The 23,085-nt window shown below is 36.3% G+C and overlaps 1 protein-coding gene across 1 annotated transcript in view; it reads right to left on the bottom strand.

The window, feature by feature from the left end:
* Positions 1 to 23,085, bottom strand: part of LOC135682852 (uncharacterized) — a 67,357-nt gene that overhangs the window by 10,522 nt on the left and 33,750 nt on the right. The window contains exons 21-36 of the mRNA XM_089113533.1: positions 19,617 to 19,704; positions 18,482 to 18,566; positions 17,113 to 17,147; positions 16,630 to 16,675; positions 15,288 to 15,343; positions 14,746 to 14,786; positions 13,899 to 13,981; positions 13,243 to 13,338; positions 10,982 to 11,062; positions 7,128 to 8,322; positions 4,727 to 5,027; positions 4,373 to 4,400; positions 3,552 to 3,623; positions 2,909 to 2,977; positions 1,352 to 1,387; positions 403 to 498 (exon numbers count right to left, since the gene is read on the bottom strand). Coding sequence (XP_088969659.1) covers positions 403 to 498; positions 1,352 to 1,387; positions 2,909 to 2,977; positions 3,552 to 3,623; positions 4,373 to 4,400; positions 4,727 to 5,027; positions 7,128 to 8,322; positions 10,982 to 11,062; positions 13,243 to 13,338; positions 13,899 to 13,981; positions 14,746 to 14,786; positions 15,288 to 15,343; positions 16,630 to 16,675; positions 17,113 to 17,147; positions 18,482 to 18,566; positions 19,617 to 19,704 — 2,408 coding nt within the window. The remainder of the gene's footprint in view (positions 1 to 402; positions 499 to 1,351; positions 1,388 to 2,908; positions 2,978 to 3,551; positions 3,624 to 4,372; positions 4,401 to 4,726; positions 5,028 to 7,127; positions 8,323 to 10,981; positions 11,063 to 13,242; positions 13,339 to 13,898; positions 13,982 to 14,745; positions 14,787 to 15,287; positions 15,344 to 16,629; positions 16,676 to 17,112; positions 17,148 to 18,481; positions 18,567 to 19,616; positions 19,705 to 23,085) is intronic.

The raw sequence follows: 23,085 nt of genomic DNA, 5'->3' as shown, positions 1-23,085 counted from the left end.
ATTAAAATAAGGGTATTTGGACACCATTTAACTTAAGGACTTGAATGTCGAAATTATTACAAGAATTCACTGAAATTTCCAAGAACATTTCAACCACCTTTTAAAGCTAAATAGTTTTTCTCACACTTAATTGAAGACCCGAAAAACTGAATTGCTATCTATGTAACATGAAAAACCATTCTAAGAAGAGTTTTAAAGCAAGGAATCGATGCAAAAATTGTATCCTATTTATTTTATAAAAATTTTAACCGACCGATCCCAACAGCAGAAGATTTTTCAATTTTTTCCTAGCATTATCTTGTCTCATTAGTAATGATAAAATCAATTCTATAAAGAGAAAAGCTTCTCGCAAAATTATTTGTAAACGACAATTTTGGTATAATTAAAAAACCATGTCCTTACTTGTTGAAAACATCCGTGCTGCTCAGCTTGGGCGGAGACCTTCATTCCAGCTTTTCTTAGAACGTCAATGTGTCTTTCTAGATTCGTTATGATTTCCTGGAACAGGAAGTGAATTTAATGTACTTACAGCAGCTACGAACACGACATTCTTTTCGACCATGCAGCGAATTTAAGTCTTCGAACATCAATCAGATACTAGACTCTTTTGTTAGACTGACTATATACTAGACGATATAATACAATGATATATGAAAGCCTAAGCTTTTTTTACAGAACAAGCACCACGCAAAGCGTTGTGTTTTGCCCTGCAATGTTTTCCTCATTTGCGTCAATTAATTACAGGATATGAAATGAAACAACGCAATCAATTGATACTAAATAATCCTTGAATGAACTATTTTTTCATCAAAAAAGCAAAATAAAATTCCAGAATCAACTTGAAGGATAAATCAGCAGTTATGCCCTTCTTACTTATAACTATTCCAGCGGCTGTCTCATGAATAAGTTTTTTCATTTTAGAGTGCTCGTGAGATGCCCAAATATCTATTGCTGAACAATGTGTAATTCAGTAGACAGCCTCTAGCCTAAAAGTCTATTTTTTGTGTTAGTTGAAACTCGATGAAGTCACGGCCATTTAGAATGAGGATGGCCAAGGTCGCGGATTACAGATTCGAGGGTCTGGGTTCGAGCTTTGCCAGGACCAAATTTTCGCTCAGACTGTGGCGAGTAGCCTTTTCTCTGTAATTCTAAGCACAGAAAGCACGAGATGTGGACCAGATCACTGCTTAAAAGCATGGATTGTTAGCGTCCTAACTACCTTCGAAAGCTGCCTGGCAACGAATATAAATACATGTCCATTTCAGCTACTTACAGAGTATTTGTATGTAGTCTAAGTTGTTTTTACTTCTATTAAGAATAGAAAAATCATATAAGCTTTATTCTTGTTTACCTTTAATTCAAACGTCATTGCAACTTTCGACGCCGCCTGGAAAAGATAAATCTAAACATAAGATATCATAATATCCAAAGCACTGATACTTAATTTGGGCATCATACACAATATGATTGAAATGTAAGGGAATTTATCCACGAGCAAGGCAGGCAGTCACCATTTTAGGCATGATAACCGTGTTAGTTATTGCGATACCTTATTGTCAGATTTTCACAATAGAAAAGCTTGAGTGTCATCTACGGTTCCTTTAAAATCGTCCCTGCTTCAACTGTTGATTGTTACGAAAGCACTGAAGGCTGATAAATGCTGGAATTAAGACATCTGTAAACAGATGAGAAATGTTGATCCGACTTATAAGTTGAGGAAGAAGAATAACATTTCGGCTAGGGTGGGCAAACTAGAGCAAGAACCATACCTGAGGGGGGCAGGCTTTAAAACAAGAAAACAGATCTATAACAAACCGATATATGTGGACTAGATTAAGCTCATGGAATTATAATTATGCCAAATTTTTAAAATATAATTCGGAAAAACTGTAGCCAGAGGGGGCAAGTTCTCGTCAACATTTTTATTTGGGGGGCCTCCCTTCTCCTCTGCAGCTACGTGGCTGCAGGATTTCTGGACACAATCCCTTCATTTTTATACGAAACTTGCTAGAAGAACAGAGAAAATCGAAGGAGAAAAATCAAGAAACAACTGCAATTTTATAAATCAGACTCAAAGAAAAATGCGATTTTCTGTCAATGTAAAGGGCTGGTTGGCATAACACTTCAGAGACACATAATGAAAATTCTTTCTTAATTTTCCACAACCAACATAAAAAGTCTGATTTTCTGTTATAGTTTCGAAAAACTTTTCCCAACAAAGTTAGAAAGAGGGCCCCAAACATTAAAAATAGAAACATGAAAATTCATAAAGGTTTTTGACACTGAAGTTAGCCTAAGCATTAACTGAATGACGACACATCGTTCTTTTAAAAAGGGTATACCTGTAAAGAGATAGCACTGAAAATAGCTCCTTTGAAATCCCAGAAAGTTAAAAGCGTGAGGGGCCTAACATGATTAGCTAACTTAAAAACGCTGGAAAAATATATTTCAGACCCAAAAATAAAGGAAAACACGCAAAAGTTGAGATAATTCTCATAAGGAATCGATTGTAGTTACGTGATGAAATAAGCTAATTGAAATTCACCCAAACATATGATAAACACCAGCCAAGCAATTGAGAACAACATTTTGGATTTACATCATATTAGAATTTTATCAAGCAAAATTATCTTGTACAAAACATAAGAATGAAAAATAAGCGTAGGTCGTTGAAATGTGCTAATATTAGAAAATGATAAGGTATCTAACAATGATAACAAAAAAACAATAAAAACTTATTGCAGAGGAATCTTAACTTTAATAAACCGGAGAGGTGGAGTTTTTATTTAAAGCAAAATTAGAGAAGATAAAAATTTGAAATCATTAATTAGTAAAAAGTCATTGTATTGTTTGGCAATATTCTGCATTTGCAATAAGATATTTCGTGATAAAGTGTCAAAGGAAATACCTGTAGACTTTCGTGCAGCTTTCGAATTTCTCTCTCCATTCCGCTTTCAGCCACATCTCTTGCCCTCTCCTATGTAAACAACACGACAAGAAGAGTTGTTAGAAGTTTGACGGAAATAAGAGATGGAATAAAAATACACAGCTTAAGCCTCACAATACAATTTTTCGCCACATTCATCGCCACATTATCCCCTACAAATTACCTTTTAGCAGCAGAGATAAAAAGCAGTCCAAAAACATCAAATCTTTTTTCAACAAACATTTTCACACCAGTTTGTAAAACTATTTTGATTCTGGTAGCAAATTTGAAATTTTGCATTTCATTGCGAATTTTAAATTGGGGTTAAACATTCCATTTTTGCGGCTGGACTTCTTAGAAACTTGTAGGATTTTAAGTGCTTAATTGCAGCCAGGAAACTAAAATGAAGATCTTTATAAGCTTCTAAAGAATGAAGAAGATAGTTGTAGCTATAGTATGCCACTACAGTAGCTCCACCACTACTTAATTCCATGCTCCAAGTCTGGACACAAATAGAAGGCTCAAATTGGCAAAAAACGTCAGTTTAAATTGCTTGGGCTGATATGACACTGTGTTGCAATAACAACGTAAGTTAAAACTTCTAAATTCTACGTCAAATAATCACCTGATTTTCGAGTCTCCTTTGAAGTGTGTATTGATCAGTTTTGAACGATAAAACTGCTGCATTGTATTTTTTCTACAAAATATTAGAAACAAAAACGATCAAAATCTACAGCAACAAATAGGATTGATTTCTGTACGAAAACTGCTTGGAAATTATCTTATTCTGTAGAAAAAACATTTCAAAGAAATGAAGGTTGATGAAATTCACATATGATTTCTGAAATAATGTTGTTACTACGTCTGTAAGCAAAGTCTATTTTTGGCTTTTCTGTTTAAAAATGGCATGCTAGCAAATTGAATATTTTACACAAGTAATGGAACAAAAGCTGCTCTTTTTGTAAAGATGCTTAATGGAACTAAGAACATTCGAAAAAGCAAAGTTTCTTGGCTATTATTTATTACAGCAATCAATTTTGGAAACTTGTATTTTGCTTAACACATACATTTTGCTTGTATTTCCTTGAAAATGTCAGCTTATGTATAGATTGTAAAGACGACAGTAAATTGCTTTGTGCAATGTAAGAATATTTTCAACACGAAAGAAGAAATGTAAAAGCTATAGACAATTTGTATCTATCGAAGAATATATTTTGTACTTGTAAAATTTTCGGGGTTTGAGAAAAGACAAAAACAAAAGACAAAAGAAACTGTAGTCCCACGCCTAAACAACGCCGAAGCCACGCCCTGTTTTTTAAGGAAAATTTTCAATGTTTAGGAGGCGAAGAATGAGGAAGAATGAAAGAGCTGTAGAGCTGGTGAAGGTCATGTAAAGAAAGAGAAGGGCATATTGTGCAGTAAATAAACAAAAAACAAACAAATTACCTCTAGGTCCTTTTCCAAATTTGACATACTGCAAAAACAGAAAAGATCTTAGCTTTCATGAGGAAGAGATTTCGTCTCAGATCATATCTAATCTTATGCTGCATTTACTGACTGCCCTTAAAAACGAGCTAAATTGGCACTGGATTGGCAATAATTCACAATGCTTGAAAACCATGACTTGCTGGATTAAAAAATGGGGCAGTTGAAAATAGCTTTATGACATGCGTTGAATTTATAGATGAGATACTAGTTTTTTAAATTGATTATGATTATGATGATGACTGTGATTACAAGGATGACGAGAATCACAATAAAGATGTTTGATGGTTACTTGTACAATAAATGCATTCTTACTGTGGGTGTTGCTCCTCGTGCATCAGTTTTGAGTTCTTCCTTGAAGAGTTCAATAGACTTCTGTTGTCTGGGCTGGAGCCACCTCCCTTTTCCTCCTCCACAGAATCTCCTAACTTGCTAGAACGCTTTGCAGTAGACTCTTCCACGATTCCTGCCTTTGACTCTTTGGATTCATTTGACCTAAGTGTTTGATAGGACTCTCCGGAATTTGAATGAACTGAGCTACTGGTAGAGATTTTAGTCCGCGGCAAATCCATTGAAACACTTCCTTCATTTGGTTGTGTCACAGAGGAATCAACACCTTTGGAAGGAAGAAGGTTATTAATAACAGCAACTCTAAAATATCATTCTATTCAAGATTTGGGGTGAAAGCGACCTGGAGTCAGCAAGTTACATTGGAGGGGATGGTGAAACAAAACAGGCACAGGGAGAGTGTTACATATCTTGGATAAAAACAGAACTGCTGGTTTTAAATATCCTTATTAATTACATTGTCATCATGGTTAAGCACAGTTCAGGTCTTCCTAGATTCAGCAGGTTGTTTCCTTTAATTAATCTTATTCAAGCCAATTGAACATGAATCTTGCTTCTACTCATGGTTCTAAGTAGCTATGGTTGGCTAAAAAGAAAAGCACGACTCCCTAAAACCAAAGGCGGCGCCAGCCAGTTGGTTCTGGGGGGGAGCCAATCTTACCTGAAAAGAAGGCCCACGACCAACTGTTGGCTATGTAAAGGCAGTTTGAAAATCATCGCATTGCATCAAAAACATGCCATATTCAACTGAAATAGGCATTTTAAACCAATCATTCAACACTCACTGCGTCTTTTCACTTCAATTTCTATTCAATGTAAAGGAAGGTTGTAGGGCCATAACGATTTCCGCTTAAAACATAGGAGCTTTTTGAATTCTCTGAAATAACTTCACATTTGTCAAGAACCTCACTTGTCTTTAACATTGAAAAAACTTAGAAATGAAAAGAAGGTTCATCATCTATTTCCCTCAGTCCATTTTAATGGCAAAGATTTGAATATGAAGAAAAGTAAAAACATGGAAAAAAGCTTTCATTTTAACCAAAGCCAAATCTTCGTTTTGCAAAGAATATGTGTTAATCGTTAGCGTTTTAATTTCACGGATTACAGCAATTCCTTGAAGAGATTAGTACGGATTTGCTAGTTTATATGTATGTGATAATTCTAGGCGACACACAGCATGTCATCATAGCACGAATTACTGGAATCCCTTGAAGGGATTAGTACGGATTCGCTAGATTGTGGATGCGTCATACTTGCAGAGGACGTGCAGCAAATTAAACTTGACCAAATTTCATGTTATTGGCTTCTCCGTGTTCCTGTATTTAAGATCGAGTGGGACCTATTCTACATTATCAGGCACCAAAAAAGCGCTTGTTCGCAAAGCTGTGAATCCAAGGGCACTGGTATGTTTTTTGCCATGTTCATATTATGGAAAAACTGTGTATAATTTATCACACCCAAAGGTTTCATTGATCAAAACAAAGCAGTGATGTATTGGATAGGACACATTTTCATTGACACTGTCAGAAAATGTCCGAAAATGAAACGGAAGATGCTGACCTCCTCAATCAATGCTCTTGGAACATCTTTGTATTAAGCTTAATATTACTCTATAATAATAGCTAACACAAATTCACATTTTTGTTTTCGATTTCATATTTGACTCAAGGGCAGTGAAAGGGGGATCCTGTGATCAAAGCTGCAGCCTTTGCTGGACCCCTTCCCACCTTAATCTGCAAATGCAAAATAAGAGAATTCAAAATTGGATGTTTGAAGCAAAGGTAGGAAAAGTAGTAGGGAAATTTCATCAGGAAAGGAAGATTAGAAGCAAATCCCAACATTGATAGGAGATTAAAGTAAGGCTTTTGGAAATTCTTGAAACGACTACTGTCATGGTGTTTTAATAACTGTATATCAAAACTATGCAGCAAAATCCTGACTGTACCGCTTTAATACTCAACATAATCTTGGAACACAATAGAATCATAAATTAATCTTTTTATCAAATTTGCAGCATATTTAGGTGTAAAACCATCATACACCCATTGTTAAGTTATCACAAAACAATGAAAAGTATATCAGTTGTGGCTCTTAGACAATAAAAACTACCATGTTTTGTTAGCTAAGTCAGTTGGGCTATATTAAGATCGTAAATGAAAGCTAACCCATCAAACAAGCATTCTACTATTTTGAGTGACTTTACCAAAGTAAGATCAAAATTAATAATGGGGTCGAATGGTGTTAGAACGGGGAGACTTTTCCTACTCTGGACTTTCCTAGGGGTAATAGGCCAAATATACTTGGGAGGAGCCCCAGCCCTCATTCCGATGGCCCTGGAGTAAGAACAATAAACTGACACACACAGTACCTTGCTCCTGTTGGTCTTTTGGCACTTCATACCACCATTCCATTGAGGTATTAGCAGCATCAGCAGCATCCAGTGCAGTATCCCTTTCTTTGGTGATATCGTAGCCATCCATATTTATGTTATTGTTCGTGCTATCACTTACTTTTACGTCATACACACCCTCTATTGAATTTCGAGGGGTTCTCGTCAGTCCTTCAGTTTCTTGGTTCATCTCCTCTTCCAAAAATATTTGCTGGTTGAGTTTAATTGATTCTCTTAGCTCCGTCCACGTAGGCAGTCTGACTGGTTCAGCCGACACCCCGATTCTGCGCGCTCTTTTAGACCCTAAGGAAGCTGTTGAACTCTCCGATACAGCTTCAGAGACCTCGCTTTTTGTCGAAACTTTGCGCTCAAAATCTAGGGTTTCTATCCCCATTTCATCGCTAGTGTTCGATTCGTCAGTCGATACACTATCGCTTCTTATCAGTAAATTGCGAGACCGTTTCTCCTTGGTAGTTCTATGTTCCTCACTCGTGTTGTCGACCTTTTCAACTGTTTTTGATTCGACTTCAAAAAGCTTTGGTGAGCACCTCTCATACGAACCATCAACAATTCCTCTCATACCACTCACAACAGATTGTTCTTTTGGTTTACCAAAGATTAACTGGTCTAAAATATCTATATCTCCTAATTGTTTGTCTTGCTCTGCAATATGATTCACCTTCAATCCCGGTATTCTGCACGGACTATTCTCTTTGGCGATCTGTTGATCTTTTAAAACATCATCTGATTTACTATTGTTTCGATTTTCAATCGAATCAACCTCTCCTGGTGACTCGTGTATCTCTTCAATCGGATCTGTATCTCTGTTAGTTTCTGTTAAATTTTCAGCCGCGTGCGAGTTGTTCTCAAGTTCATGCAATTCGTTATGCGCTCCGAAACAATCGTCGCTAGAAGCCGTCGCATCGTCTATCTCCTGCAAAGCTTTCAACATTGTAACTGCATGAATCGCTTCTTCTACTTCGCGCATACCCAAGTCCGTCTGACATGCAGCACACACGCTAGCTTTCTGGACCACGTGGGCATGCAGTTCTTTCGAGATTTTCGATCCCAGCTCGAAGTGAGTGTTGGGAAACGGCTGGTTACCAATATTTTCGCTAAACAATGAGCTAGGGGCATCATTGCCCTCGCTTCCAATAGGCCCATCTCGGACACTCTGAAAGAAATTAACATTCTATTACACTCTTTTTTTACAAGAACAATTTCATAAGAACACGAGCCTCAAAACTGGTCAAAAGTTAAGAACAAATTAAGAACAAGTTGAGGCTGAGCTTCTGCAAATTGCAATTTTGAACAACGTTTTTCTCAAAATCGAGGATTTTTAGCAATGTGTGGGTGCTTTTTCGGTGAATATTCAAATTTGTCAGCAAATTAATTGTTGGCAAATGAGGCCTGAACACCTCCTTAGAGCGAAAAAGCTTTTCAGGCAAATGAGGCCTGAACACCTCCTTCAGAGCAATAGCACTGCTCACACCCTCTTAATTCAAGAACAAATCCAGCCTCAGATTTTCGAAAAAATTAAGAACAGTCAGCCTGAACTTAAATTTACTGGTTCTTATAAAAAAAGAGTGTCTGAAATAAACTAATGCAAAATATCTTCGAAGGAACAGCCGCATATTATGATCAAATGCATACAAAAATCTATAGACCTTACCCACATAAATTGAATATTCACTCTATTTGTGTACAAAATAGGGGTTTGGTTAGACATCCACAAAGATACCCATTTTGAATCTAAAAGAGCATGAGCCTAAGGGATAGGTAGCTATCCACTGCGCGCCTGGACACCATTATTCATGGAATCGATACACGTAATTTCAAGACTAGACGGGACAACAAACATTTAGTTACCCTTAACTTACACGTGTTGTTAGCTTCAGTCCTTCAGTCAGTCTTGACGATTCCTACCTCTTCAAGACTCCCCCACCCCCCTCCCTCTGTCTACGTCTTCAAAAGTCCAAACGGCAAAGAAGATGAATCTCAACAAAATATTTTCTGCACCACAGGGGAGCGGGGATGTAAGAATTTTAATGAAAATATCAGTCTATAAAATTAAAACGTCCGTTGCTGCCTGACCTCTGTTTTCCTAAATTCATTACTTCATTTCTTTTCTCTAAGCTTTTTGAAGTAAAGTAAAATTGAATTAAATGCCTCTACATTGTAGTCCTTTCTGGGATAAAGCCAATCTTTTCAAGCTTTCATTTATCAATCTCGTTTAAATATTGTGCACGAAATTTCCATCTTAAAGTCCACAATAAAAGTTTTCGTTGAGTTTCTGACAATCCTAGTGCTGGATGATAAGACGAGAAACGGAGACCTCTTGAAAATTTCAATATCAGGTTTGAAATTTGTTGACAGCACAGTGGAATCTCCGACGAACAATTTATTAATTACATGCAAACAACAGAATAAAATGGATAAATATAAAATAATTGAAATTATACGAAAATAATCAAAGAAAAAAGAAAGTAATAAAAATAATTCAACGAAAAATTTCAAAGAATCATTAACAGTAAACAAATATTATAATCAACAAAACATATAAAGAATAAAGTCATGAATTAATGTAGAATAATAAATAATAATAAAATTATTGAAGAAACTGGCGGCTTTTATCAAAATAAAACTAATAAAAAATAATCAAAAAGGCATCAGGAAAATCGAGAAACAGTCACACAATAATCAACGAAAAATCGTTTCGAACTGAATTAGGGTTCAGGAACAAAAACGGACACGGTTAAGAAAAGTATCGCCTGGATTGAGGGGGCCGGGGCAGCCATAGCCCCCCCCCCCCCCACTTTTTTGAAAAACAATCGAGCTTTTTTCAAAATCTTTTGTTATGATTGCTCAATTTTATTTTGGCTCCCCCACTTTTCAACCTGTGTCGGAGCCCATGCTGAGGCTGGGCGTGGTCTTACTCTGTTTTTTCTGGGAAATCGAGCTTTGGTGTTTAAAAAAGTGAATTTTTATAAAAAATGAGTGTATATACTATTTTTATCCGCTTATCGAGAGGTATTACGGTTAGGTAGAGTCACGAAGCTGCGGTTGCGGAAATGTAAGTTGCGGGACTTTATTGTTTCAGCATCATACATAATTTGTTCCGTACTTGCGGGTGCCAGTTTCAAGAAAGTGTTCATTTTTGGGAGCTGTTCCAAGTTGTTTTAATGCCAGGATTGTTCCGTTATTACTGAAAATATTAGGACTAGTAAAATGTAAGAACTTCTGCTCTGATTGAAACTTAGTATACCGGGGCGAAATATTAGCTTCCCGAAATGATATATGGGCGGACATGAACAATCCGGAGAGGTACCATGTTTTGGTTGATGTCATATTTGTGGAAGAGCGTTCCCTGACCATAGGCAACCTGCGATTCGTTGATGCAGTAAAAAGTCCTCAACGTGTATGACACAAGGTCAATCGGATTATCCGAACCGGATTCTTAATCTTCGCCTTATTTGTTTTTATCGCTGTTTGTTCTCGGTGCATTGCAGCGTTCCTTATTTTCTACAATATTTATCGACTTTTCTCTGCAAGCATTCAATTGGAGTGCGTCGAGCAGCCTTCTATCCTGGCCTTTTCTTCATTTGCGTACAAAATGTCAAAACCCGTATCACTCTAAAGCTAAACCTCAGTGTTTTCAGAATGCTTTTGAAAAAGTGATAAAGTTAAAAAGTAAGTTTCAAAACGACAATACAAGCATTTTGATGTCAACAACCCTTTTTACAGAACCACAATAACAAGTGACAAAAAAGTGACAAGTTGCTCAATAAAGCAATGCCATAATTTGATATTTGTGTAGGCAAAAGAAAACTTACCATGTTTTGTAGCTTTAGTTTTATGGCAGCCATACACCGCTCGAATTTTTCTTTGAGAAACTCTGCTGGTTGACTAGGCAGCTAAAATATAAGCAAAGTTCTCAAGTGATGTGTTCATGTTGGCAAATAGAAGGCCGAAGAGCAATCCCAGGTTTGAGAGATGATATCTAACATGATCCGGCGGTAAATAGGGGAACAAAAGCCGATCATGCTGAGTGAGCTCAACACATGACTCAGGGATACGACACCGATATCATGAACCCTGCACCGGAGGGGAAATCGAGTTCCTAACTTTGAGGCCCTTTGACGTCACAACAAAGATTTTCTTTAGAATGTTGGATTTTGATTAGATATTATAAAAGAACTCTATATAATGCTTCCAAATATGCAAAAATAAGTCGATGAGTCAAAACTTGGGTGAGCTATGGCCAATAGAAGATTTGAAGTTTGCTAACGGATTACTGTCATTTTGGCTCTGTTTCTACAGTTACGAATAGAAACCAAATTTATTGTGATATCATCACTTAAAAACTCTATTCACACATGCCAACAGCTTACGAGATTTCCATGAAAACAAAAGGATTTTCAGAGATTTTCAGTTACAACAATAAGATTTCCACCAAAGGTGTACGAGATTTTCATAGAGCGATTTGCCTCTCGTCTAGCATAAGGGCGAGTAAAAATTAACATGGACGAAGTCACAATGTCTTACTTTTTAGACACTTATTTTTAGAGACAATGATATTTGCGTTTGAAAAGACACTTGAATCTCATGCCGAGAAACGGTCAAAGAATTCAGGCAGAGATGGCGCCAGAAATCTTCCGACAGAGGGGCTTGGAGCTTCCGACAGGGGGGCTAAAATGACTAAAATAAGCAGTTTTCGTACGTTATTTTGTCAAATTTGCTCCGACAATAACCTAAAATTTCCTCCGATGGGGGGGGGGGGGGTTTGGGCTAGATGCTTCCGACGGAGGGGCTGTAGCCCCCCCCTAGCCCTCCCCTGGCGCCACCACTGAGTTCAGGGCAGGACTCAGGACAGAGAAACAGAAGTTACGAGGTTGTGTCAATAAGGATATAAGGACATTAAAGGTGCCACAGTTGATGCAGAAAGTACGAGTCTTTATGAATGGCTCCGCGACAATAAGCTCTCATTCGACGATTAAAATTCAAGATATGGTAATGGTTCAAAACAGAAACTAAGCAAAATGAGAAAAGCTATCATTCCGAGGCAGGGAATCATGATGTTAGTCTTGTGAATCAAACCAAATATCTTGGTATAATTATTGATGAGAACTTAAAATGGCATCGCAAATGAATAACATCCAGACCAAAATTTTGCAGGCTATTGGCCTCCCGACAATTTCCCCCTCCTATTTCTAATTTTTTCTACCTAAATTTTCTTCGAATTCAAATCAAGGCCGGCCGGAGTTATTGATAAGAAGTTTGCGGTTATACATTCCGTCGGAAAACGTTCACACGGTAACTTAATTTCAACGCAATATGTTTTACCGCGTTTCAGGGTCATTCGGTCACACAGATTCATAGGGTAACGCGGTTTCGCAGCATCTCAGTTCACTCTGCTGTCGTACGGTTTCATGACCAAGCGGTCACTCAGTCAATCAGTTCTGAGGTCTCGTGGCCCCTCAGTTTAATGGTCACAATTTCCCTGAGTCAATGAGTAATGGGGTCTCAAAGTTTAATTTTAAAGTTAAAACCATCAAATACAGCACCATATTATAAATAAATAAAATCTTTCACAATTCATCAATTTAAAATTCAAGGCAACAGCTGGCTTCGTGATGATCAACGCGCCTGTCAAGCTGGAACAAATTTCTACTTATGTTAGTATGCATTAGTATCCGAACTATTGTGACACTTTGTTACTATCACAATGAGATGCAAGCAAATAAATAAAACAACTTTTTTGCATCATTTTGTTACTACAGTCTACTGATTAAAAATACTTTTTACCGAATCAAAGCAACATTTGCCGAAGAACACAAACATAGAGTATGTGGGGGGAGGGGGGTCGCACTCCCCACACCCCCAGTAAACCCGTCCCTGACCAGGACAGATTCGGAACCAACGACCAGCAACGTCGTTGCTCTATCAACAAACTTACCCGGTCACGTGAAAAGAAGGGAACGACAAAGTAAATATGTGAGTTCTAGTCTAAGCAAAGGGCTCTAGATTAAAAAGATCGATCGTGCTCAAAACACGCGTAAATATCTAAGATAAAGCAAAACTTAAGGATACCAACCTCAGATTCTGGCAGCAAATCGCCTGGAACTGGAAACATCTCTAGAATATCGCGTAGACTGTTTTCGTGTTTTGCCACAGTTTCAGACAATGAATTCTGCAACCAGTTAACATTAAAAAATAACTACTCAACTGTTAAGAGCTTAGAAAACAATGAACCATTTTTACCTGGCAGGAAACCTGCAATTTTTACTGTTGGAACAGCATCTGAGAGCGTACTTAGTAAAATGAATTTTTTGATGACCTTTTTCAAGCTCAGAGCATGCTGGTAAAGTGAACGATATCATTGATAGCTTTTCGATAAGTGAAACAGCTGCAATGGACAGTCCTAAAATAATATTCAACCAAATTGCCACATCCATTGTTTTGAAAAATTAGATTGAATCAGCCGGATGGTTTCAAAATACTCACAGGCTCTGAGAGCTTGAAGTACAATCTTAAAGAAATGCTCAAAAAGTTCAAAATAAGAAGAAATCAGAGGCATCAAAATAAGAAAAATAAATCGCATTGTTCATAAAATAGAAAAATCTCATAGAAATGTTCTCTGAATTCACACAAGTTAATCAACGCAAAATGTGCTCCACAAAATAACTAAAATACTGAAAAATACGGAATTTCAAAGGATGTGCAGGATTTTTCTGTTTCAAAATTACAAACCTCGAGTCTCTTTATTTCATCGTTGCGTTTTTGTAGTGTGTTTTCCTTCACTTCTACAGTATCTTCAAGCTCAAAAACCTTTCCTAAGAAAAAGAATGAAATATATGGATTATAAAATTGCGATCTTAAGAACATCTATTTATAAATATATCACAATTTGACAAAGGTAGCTTCTGTGACGATTCTTTTTTTTCTATTTAAACACAGTAAATCGTCTATTTATTAGATATTCGAAACAAATTAGGAATAAATTTCGAAACAAATTAATTAGATCGATCGTGCTTCAAAATAAAATAATTAGACATCAATTTTCAATATTATCTTATGTAAGTCATGATAGCTAACCTTTACTTTTATAGTGAAATATACACAAATTATATAATGAAAATTACTGTTTACCGGTCTGTCATAAAGTGCACGATTGTATTGTAATGTAGATTATTTAATGTTAGTTTCTACAATAATGAATATACACTAAATAAGACTAACGTGAAGCAATTTCAAGAATTGCATAAGACAGTTCATTTACTGCAAAATGAGCATGCGCACTTGTTTTCAAAGAACTAAGTTTTGATCAAATTCTTAAATTGTCTAGTATTTTGTGCTGTCTTTATTGATTCCGAGAGTGAATTCCAGATTTTAGGCCCTTGAAAACATACCATGATCTGATACCATTATTGGTAGTTCTGGCTTTTGGACAGACACCGTATAGACAGAGCTGTACAGAGTTGCCTGTTGATCTCATGAAACTTTATACTCTAATAAGAAACTTAAAACCTTCCTGTTTTCTACACTTAAAAGCCTACAAATTAAGTAAATGATTACGAATTCAGAATAGGGCACTTACGCATGTGTTCGCGATCTCTTGCTTCTAGATTTGCAACCAAGCTTCAAAGACAATAAAAATTCCAAAAAATTATCTATGATGGTACCAATCCAACAAAACAGATTGGAATACCAGGAAACATGTGTTATTCGCTATTAATTGGAAAGTTGGTTTTTGAAATTACAACTTTTGTCCTTAATTTTGATTAAAAGCAACGATACATTCAAATACTGTCACAGTTTTGAAATGAATTGAATTTGAAATGAATTTGAAATGAATGAACTGAAATGTCACTGCCTCAAATTGAAGCAAAGTATACCTCGTCTATTGTCATTTGCTACTTTAAAGTAAATGAGCATGTTGTTTGTCATAGAAGCAAGCTTTTACGATAATGTTTTTCTCGGCAGATGCTAGTAAAGTTTTCGCCCACAGAAAGTAATTTTTGTTAGGTGCTTTTCCATAATACAATCGACGAGATGACGTCGGTCTCCTCCCCCTTAATGGATTTAAATCAATGAGCAGGTGCAACACTAATTGAAATGCAAAATGCTTGACTTGATTACTCGGTTAGGTCCTTTATCCGTTGTACAGCCTCGTTTTTAGCATCAACGTTGTCATCCTACAAAAAGAAATATACATTTGAATGTAAATTATCTGATAATATCAAAAGAAAATACTTCCACTTCCCATGTTAAAATAATGCAATTCTGTTAACAGCCTAATGCGAAATGTCAGCTACAAATCGCATTGTGAAAAAACTACATTTATACAAACGTTCTTAGAATATCTACTCACAATCTTCAATGATTGAAAGAGTGAAAAGAAAAGTTAAGATTTGATCTTAATTTTACCAGAAAACTTTTGATGACTTTTGTAATAACGGCTAAGGACACGAAGGCTGCTGATTTATTTCGCAGTGAAAGAATGCTTGAAAGTTAATTTTTGTTGCCAATGCCTAATTTGCATTCCAGCAAAAAACATAAAGTCACCAAAGATATTAAACAAATTTAAGAGTTTTTCTCACTTTTGCAATGAATGTGTGCTCAATAATTAATTCGAGGTTTAAGCTTAAACAAACTCTTAAACCACGACTGCTGGAACAAAAGCGAGGAATACAACGCCAGCTAAGTATCAGTTGACGTAATCCGTTATATAGCGTCGGATATATAACAAGGTATATCGTCAAGAATATATGACAAGGTATATCGCATCGTCAAGGATATATGACAAGGTATATCGCATCGTCAAGGGTATATGACAAGGTATATCGTCAAGGATATATGAAAAGGTTTATCGTCAAGGATATATGACAAGGTTTATCGTCAAGGAAATATGACAAGGTATATCGCATCATCAAGGATATATGACAAGGTATATCGTCAAGGATATATGACAAGGTTTATCGCCAAGGATATATGACAAGGTTTATCGTCAAGGAAATATGACAAAGTATATCGTCAAGGATATACGAAGTTCACGCGATACACGAAACGCGAATGTGATACAGTAGGACTTGGACTAACAGAGACCTTTGGCAGCCCCCCCCCCACACCGAGGCGACGACCAAAATGTTTCTTTTTTATGCACCCAATTTTTAAGCTGGCACATCCCATTTTTGGGACCAGTATTATTACAACGAATCGAGAATGACAGTCCCATGCAACTGATAAAAAATGTAGACTTAGTTGCAGATACAGAAAATGACCAATGCTGAAACCTGGAAGGAAACAAGCTCACTGTCAAACGTAAGACTAAGATTTTGATAGCATGGAAGGTGATTCATCAAACAACATTGAGCAATGGACAGCTTTTATAACCGTAAAGACATACAAAAGTAGTGTATTTATAAATTAAGTAAATCTTTTTGATGCCGGGTTTAGCTAGCATGCACTAACAATAACGTACCTTTTCACAAAACGTCTCTGTCTTCTTCAGTTTATGTAGTTCTTCCCTTGAGAAATAAAATCACGATGAAATTAGAAAACAATGTCATCATAAGATAAAGGATATGAAACTGAGCAAAAATTTAGAAAGCATTGAAAATCTTAATTCCAAAGTACTCTGCTTTGTCTGATGAGTATGGAAGGTATAGACGCTCTACTCACGTCTCATCAAAAACTAATCTGTGTATAAGTTCGAAAGCTTTAACAGAGCTTGGTTAGCAGTAGCAAAATACTTACACTGATGTTAAGCTTCTTTTCAGAAGGCATTCAGTATATATGCATTGAAGACGTTTGGATTACATTAATAAATAAATATCCACAAATGAAATCATTAACTAGGGTTATTCCAAATATGCAGGTAACCTTCAAAACATCCTCTTTATTTGTAGAAACAAATGCAATATCAAAAAAATCAAAACAAAAATATAATTAATTGAACTCTCACTGCAAGGCCTGATTCTTTTCTTGCTCCTCTTCAAGCTTAACAGGGAAAAACAAATACGACAGAGTAATAATAAAAATAATATCAATTGAGAATTCAAGATACAAATGAATCAGTGTAACAGCAAGCAATATTTAATCATATTTAGTGATCTAGTATGTCAGCGCTGGATTGAAATTTCTCATTATTCAGGTAACACTGATAGAGCCCCAGTTGTGAAGAGACGCATCGTAGATTATACGATCCAAATCACTTTAATTCTATCCTTACTTTTTACCCAAAAATATCATTATTGCTGGAACGCCAATAGCACCGGCAACCTCTTTTCCACGAGTAGGTATTAGCAATCTGAATTGTTCTTGAGGCTTTCAACTCAAAAATTTCGATTTTATTTCTAGGAGTGCATTTTCACGAAAATCAATAATTTGATAGCAACGTAAATATTCATGTATGACTCACAAAAAGATCGTCATGAGAGGACACGTAACGGGAGTTAACGAAAGATTTGCTCTCAAAGGTTCCTCTCGTTTCATACACAGTTCATCGAAACTGGCACGAGAAAATCGAACAGGTTGTGACAAAAGACGATAGGCGTTGCAACTCCTTGCGCCAATAAAAGTCTTTAACTCACTGAAAAGCCCTACAATCTCCACCGTCTTCTCAAATTCCCTTACCTTGTAGAAACAGACCAAAAAAGGCAGCCATTTTGAAAAATGCTTCTCAATTGTATGTGAATCAGATTATAAAAGAATGAGTAAAGGAGGCTGAAAGACTTGTTAACTGATCGCAAAGAAAAAGTCAGTGGAAAAAAACCAAATAGAAAAAACTGTGGAAGCTAAAATGAACCACCTGTGTTCACTGAGAACTTTGTAAAACATCAATCAAATTTGCTTTACGTTGATCAGAACACAATGAGATTTCTAAAATTAACCTCCATTTGGCTTTCTCTATAAAAATTCAATTGGGTTTGATTTTGATAAAACATAATCGCCTGCGTCCAGACGCTAAAAAGATTGGTAGAGCTATTATTACACAGTCAATGAGAACAACTGAAAAATGGCCTTGATGTGATCTTTATAAATAAACTTGAAAGAGAATGAGCCGATGATCCTCATGGACAACGTTAGGAGCCACGCCTTCACGTCTAGAAGAATTCACAACGTCTCCGAACAAAATTATTCACATCTACTTGTAAAAAGATACAATAGAAACCAGACGAAGGCAGAATGATTAGCAAAAGTTAGTATTCTGCGTCTAAATAAAATATTGAGAAAAATATATAATATAATAAAATACAATACAATATAATATAATATAACATAATATAATTCAATTGACATGATGCGACAAAAAGTAGTGTTATCGAATTTACCTCTATCGTTAATTTTTCTTTTTCTGTCCTCAGTTCTTCGACAATAGCCTTCTCTTTCTGAATATCCTCAATCAATTCGTTAACTCTAGAACATCCAAATATGTTCTACTTTAGAAATTCATGTTATATATAAGATTCAATACCTAAGATTGTCAGTAACAGAAAGACTTTGCATCAAAGATGGTGTCAGTATAATTGAAAAATTTCAATTGAATTAATAGTTCCTTTTTAAGCCTAATTTTGTACCAAATGGTTCCACTTGTTTCACAAAAAAGACAATTTTTATGCAAAAACGTCATTTAGGTTGTAAATAAAACTGCAAAATAGAATCAAGGAAAAGTCAACAGCAAAATAACTTGAAAACCGAAAAAGCACTAAGTCTATAATCCGATGCAATGTTTTTAATTTTAAAAATATTAAAGCTAATTGCATGTATATGACTATACCAGGTGAATAATGGTAATTTTTGAGAAGGAAGAAATAATTTTTCAGATCGGAGTTTGAAGCAGTCACTGTTCCTCCGAATGTTTTCATGCTAAAATTTTACAAATGATCGTGCATTTGCAACAGCGGCGAACACGAGTATCAGGTTAAAAGCTAAAAAGCAACGAGGAATCTCTTGTTTTTTATTTTTAAACAAGATAATACTTTTGAAGAGCCATTTCAATCCCATGAGCGAAACCAGATTAAGTTCATCGCGATCGCAGATATAACAGGATTAAAGGGTCACCATTGATAAATTGCACTTGGATTTTATGTTACTAAAATATTTGGCGTTCATGAAATGAAGCGCTGAAACTGTGACATTGAAAGGTCAAATGATTTGGAGCAGGTACGAAAGCTCAAAGGATTAACAATAACACGAATTTTAGAAATAGATAAATCGAACAAAACATGAGGATAATTTCAAATTTTTATTATTTGGTGCCCTTCATATTAGAATAAAAATGGTGGTTAAGGTCTTACAAGAACACTTTTATAGATATATCCAAATCAAATTATTTCTGCTATTCTTGCAATATCTCATTACAAACTTTGAAAAAGCTTAACATATGAAGAGCTGTAGATAAAGTGTACTTATTCTTCGAACTTGTACGAATAATAATGGCAATTGCATACGAAAAAAGATCTGTACCTTTGCTCCATTTCTTCCCCTGATATCGATATATCTCCAATCTTCTGCAATGCCTTCTCTCGGCTTTCTGTCAGCTTTTTGTTTTCAGCTAACAGATAAAGATAAAATTTTGGAATCACCATGTGAAAATACGTGTCCAAAAAGTATTGGTTCAAAGATTATTTGTTCGTTCAAGTTAAAGAATCCAGTCATGGAATAGCGTTTCGTTTTCACACGAATATTAAAATGCCGCAACTGGAATATTTAAAGACGACAAAAATCTTATCTCGGCCAGCTATGGCGGGGATAATTGTCCAGCTGTGCTCCGACTTGAGTCGGATGAAGCGAACAGCCGCGAGAATGACAATCGTTGACAATACCAGCATGAAAAAGCTCAAAGCTTAACTGAGATGATTAAAGAATCTGATGCAATGTTGTGAAACATAAATTGTTACTTTCTGCAGCACAGCTTTTAGCAAAAAAATACTGTTTTAAACGAAAATCATCAAATACCCATCAATAATCAACTATCGTTCTCTTGTAACAATGCAAGGCGTATTCTTGCTTTCTCTTTTTGTTGTATTAATGGACCACTTTTGTCCATGCATACTCAAATTGTTCCCAATCTAACCGATGAAATTGACGAAATTTCTCTAGATCTATTGTATCGAGTTCACTAACTAAATTTGCAAAAAAACCCTTGCTAGTCCCTCTCGCAATTTCCTAGTCCATGTCTTTACTTTTGGAACGCTCGTGTCACAGAACAAATTGTACATAATGGTCCAAACAAAAATGGTTTAAACAAAATGGTACAAGAGTTTTGGTCAAGCCTAATTCTCTCGTATGCGCCTAGCATTAACAAGAATTTTTCCGAACCAAACAAACATGGAAACAGTAGTTCTGGCTTTTTGGGTTACGAGCCAATGGGTACGAAGAACATGCACAATCAATCTTCTAAACACAACAACAACTATTGAACCTAAGGAACTCAGAAACAGAGTGAACTTATTAACAAACTTTAATGTGGAGAAAGATGATACTGGAAGAGAAGTTTCAATGGATTGACTGGCTGAAGGGAGAATCGACAGTGGCATTGGATGCTAACACAATGGCTGAATAACATCAGTGTATCGATAAAGTGCAGTGTCAAGGAAAAACTGGCACAAGGAGTTTGTCTATTGTTGACTATCTATTGTTTGTTGGTTATTGTTTTTGGCAGCTTATTATTGTCCATTGTCTGCTATGATTGTCAGTTATTTGATGTTTATGCTTCATTGTTTCAAGGAGAGGTGTGTTCTTGGTGATTGACTCTGCACAAAAAAGTTCACTGACGAGGTGGTTGTGTAGCAAGAGAACTGGACAAACTTTAGTTATCAAGTCCAAGGAAAGATGACAGGTCTACGAGCTACTTCTGTAAAGATTATTGAAAACAGAACTAACGAAAATGCCACATGTATATATGTATATAATTATTTAGCCTGGACAACACTGTACACAACAAAAGGTTGGCATAGATAGTGGTCCATCAAACTTTATACAAGGAATTGATGTGATTCCCCTTGGAAAAACACTTGCATGCTAAAAAATTTCCAGGAAACTGCTAACAAGAATTACATGTAATGTGGAAAAAGGCAATGAGATGAACAAAAGCGTGTTCTATTCATTTTATTTGGAAAAAGGCAATTATAGCTTAAAATCCATGACTACGACAAAAGAAGAATAATGGTTGAACATTGGAATAGAATGCAAGATTCGTTACAAGTCATCACGAAAGATTGCGAAAGTTTGTGTCACCGTAATTACCTCTGGAGCAACCTGCAATTATGAAAAAGTTTAGAGGACAGATTTCAATTTGATCCATTATAATCCTGCATCGCTGGGTGCAAGTGCTATTCTTATCAATTCCTAGATTTAAATTTGGCAAATGAATTCTAGCAGAAAATGCTACTTAAGATAAACTATTTATGAGAACACTTTTCGCAACCTTAATGCGAAAGTAAACTTGCGAATGGAGGAGTGGAGCAAAAGACAACCGCTGTTGGGATGACAAACAAGAGTAATGAGTGAGGCAGCCCCCCCTTCTCAGCTTCAAAGTGTATGCACATTATCACACTTGTACATGCTATTCTTGTACCCACAGAGGGGGGACGACTCACTAATTAGAATACTTTGGCTTGCTCATCTTCCAACAAACCCTTTCAGACACTTGCATATCGTGGTTTTTCCTCACTTTAAGAAATGAAGAGCCGTGAATTATTAATTGCCTAAATCAAAGAACGACATTATCAACAACGTGTTTCATATACGTAGGTCCATCCACAGAGAAAAATGGTTCTTACATCGATTAGACTGAGATACAGCACTCTGGACAACAGAAGCAGAAGTTTTGTTAAATTACGGAGATACGCACGCTGCAAATTTCAAGCCAGCTGCCGATCTACATTGGAAAAAGACTGATTCGAATAAAGTTCTGTCTTATCTATGGGCTTATCCTTGGTTCTTTTTGTGTTTCGGTTAAATACGTCTCAAGATTTTTACTCTAAAATCCTTAATGTTGTACCGTTTAGGTCGCAAACATTAGATGCAGACGTCCCGATGTATCTATGCTGCAAATAATTCCTGCATTTTTAACTCTGTATCTTTCTTGCTTACTCTGAGTCGTTCTCTAAACACATCTTCACTTTCCGGTCTTCTAGTTGCGTCTTTTCAACAATCGAACTCATTAAACCAAAAGAAACATAAGACAACCCAAAGAACATCACTTCCAACAACACGGCCATGTGTCACATAAATACTTTCCCTTACGGCTACTGACGTCACATTCAATGTGCTAAGCACGCTAAAATCTCGCGTTTTAGCACGACAGGCTCTCGCGTTATTAACACGTTGAATTTGCGTGTTCTTAGCACCATCTATATACATATTTCTTTGGTCAAGATAGCTCGCTGCAATTCCAGGCGTGGTGTGGTCACATCGAGAGGAAGAACCAGGACACTGCTCGATAAGCCTAGCTTTTCAGAGTCCTAAGAACTACAAAAATACAAAAATAAAGGCTGCCTTTAGTCTCCCAGTATCAACAGAGAGGATACGTCTGCTGCAGTGTGGACAGGATGGCAGCTTCTAATTGCTTCAAACTGGGTCCAAACTGTATCCTTCGCTAATATGTCCACGCACACTAACCATTTGGCCACTTCTCCTTCGTAAAGAGCGAACCGATCAAAGGCGTCTTGAAAATTCAATACATCGTAACAACATTACAAAGACTTGCTCTTTGCAGTTTTTTTAAAAAGATAGCCTTAACAGATTGTACTAAAAAGAAGCTTCCTCACGGCCTTTAAACCCTCTGGCTACTCTTCCACCGCAACATGAAAAGGACATCATCATCCCCAGTGACATGAAGTGCACGCTTCAAGTAAGTCCAATGCAACAGTTCTGCGTCTGAACAGCGATTTTTATTGAATTCGGTCATGAAAAATTCATATGCGATCAT

This window comes from Rhopilema esculentum, chromosome 17 (assembly GCF_057945365.1).
Source record: "Rhopilema esculentum isolate cy_ngs chromosome 17, ASM5794536v1, whole genome shotgun sequence".
In the NCBI taxonomy this organism is placed as follows: Eukaryota; Metazoa; Cnidaria; class Scyphozoa; order Rhizostomeae; family Rhizostomatidae; genus Rhopilema; species Rhopilema esculentum.
Note: the sequence above shows the minus strand (reverse complement) of the source record. Positions and strands in the feature narration are given on the sequence as shown.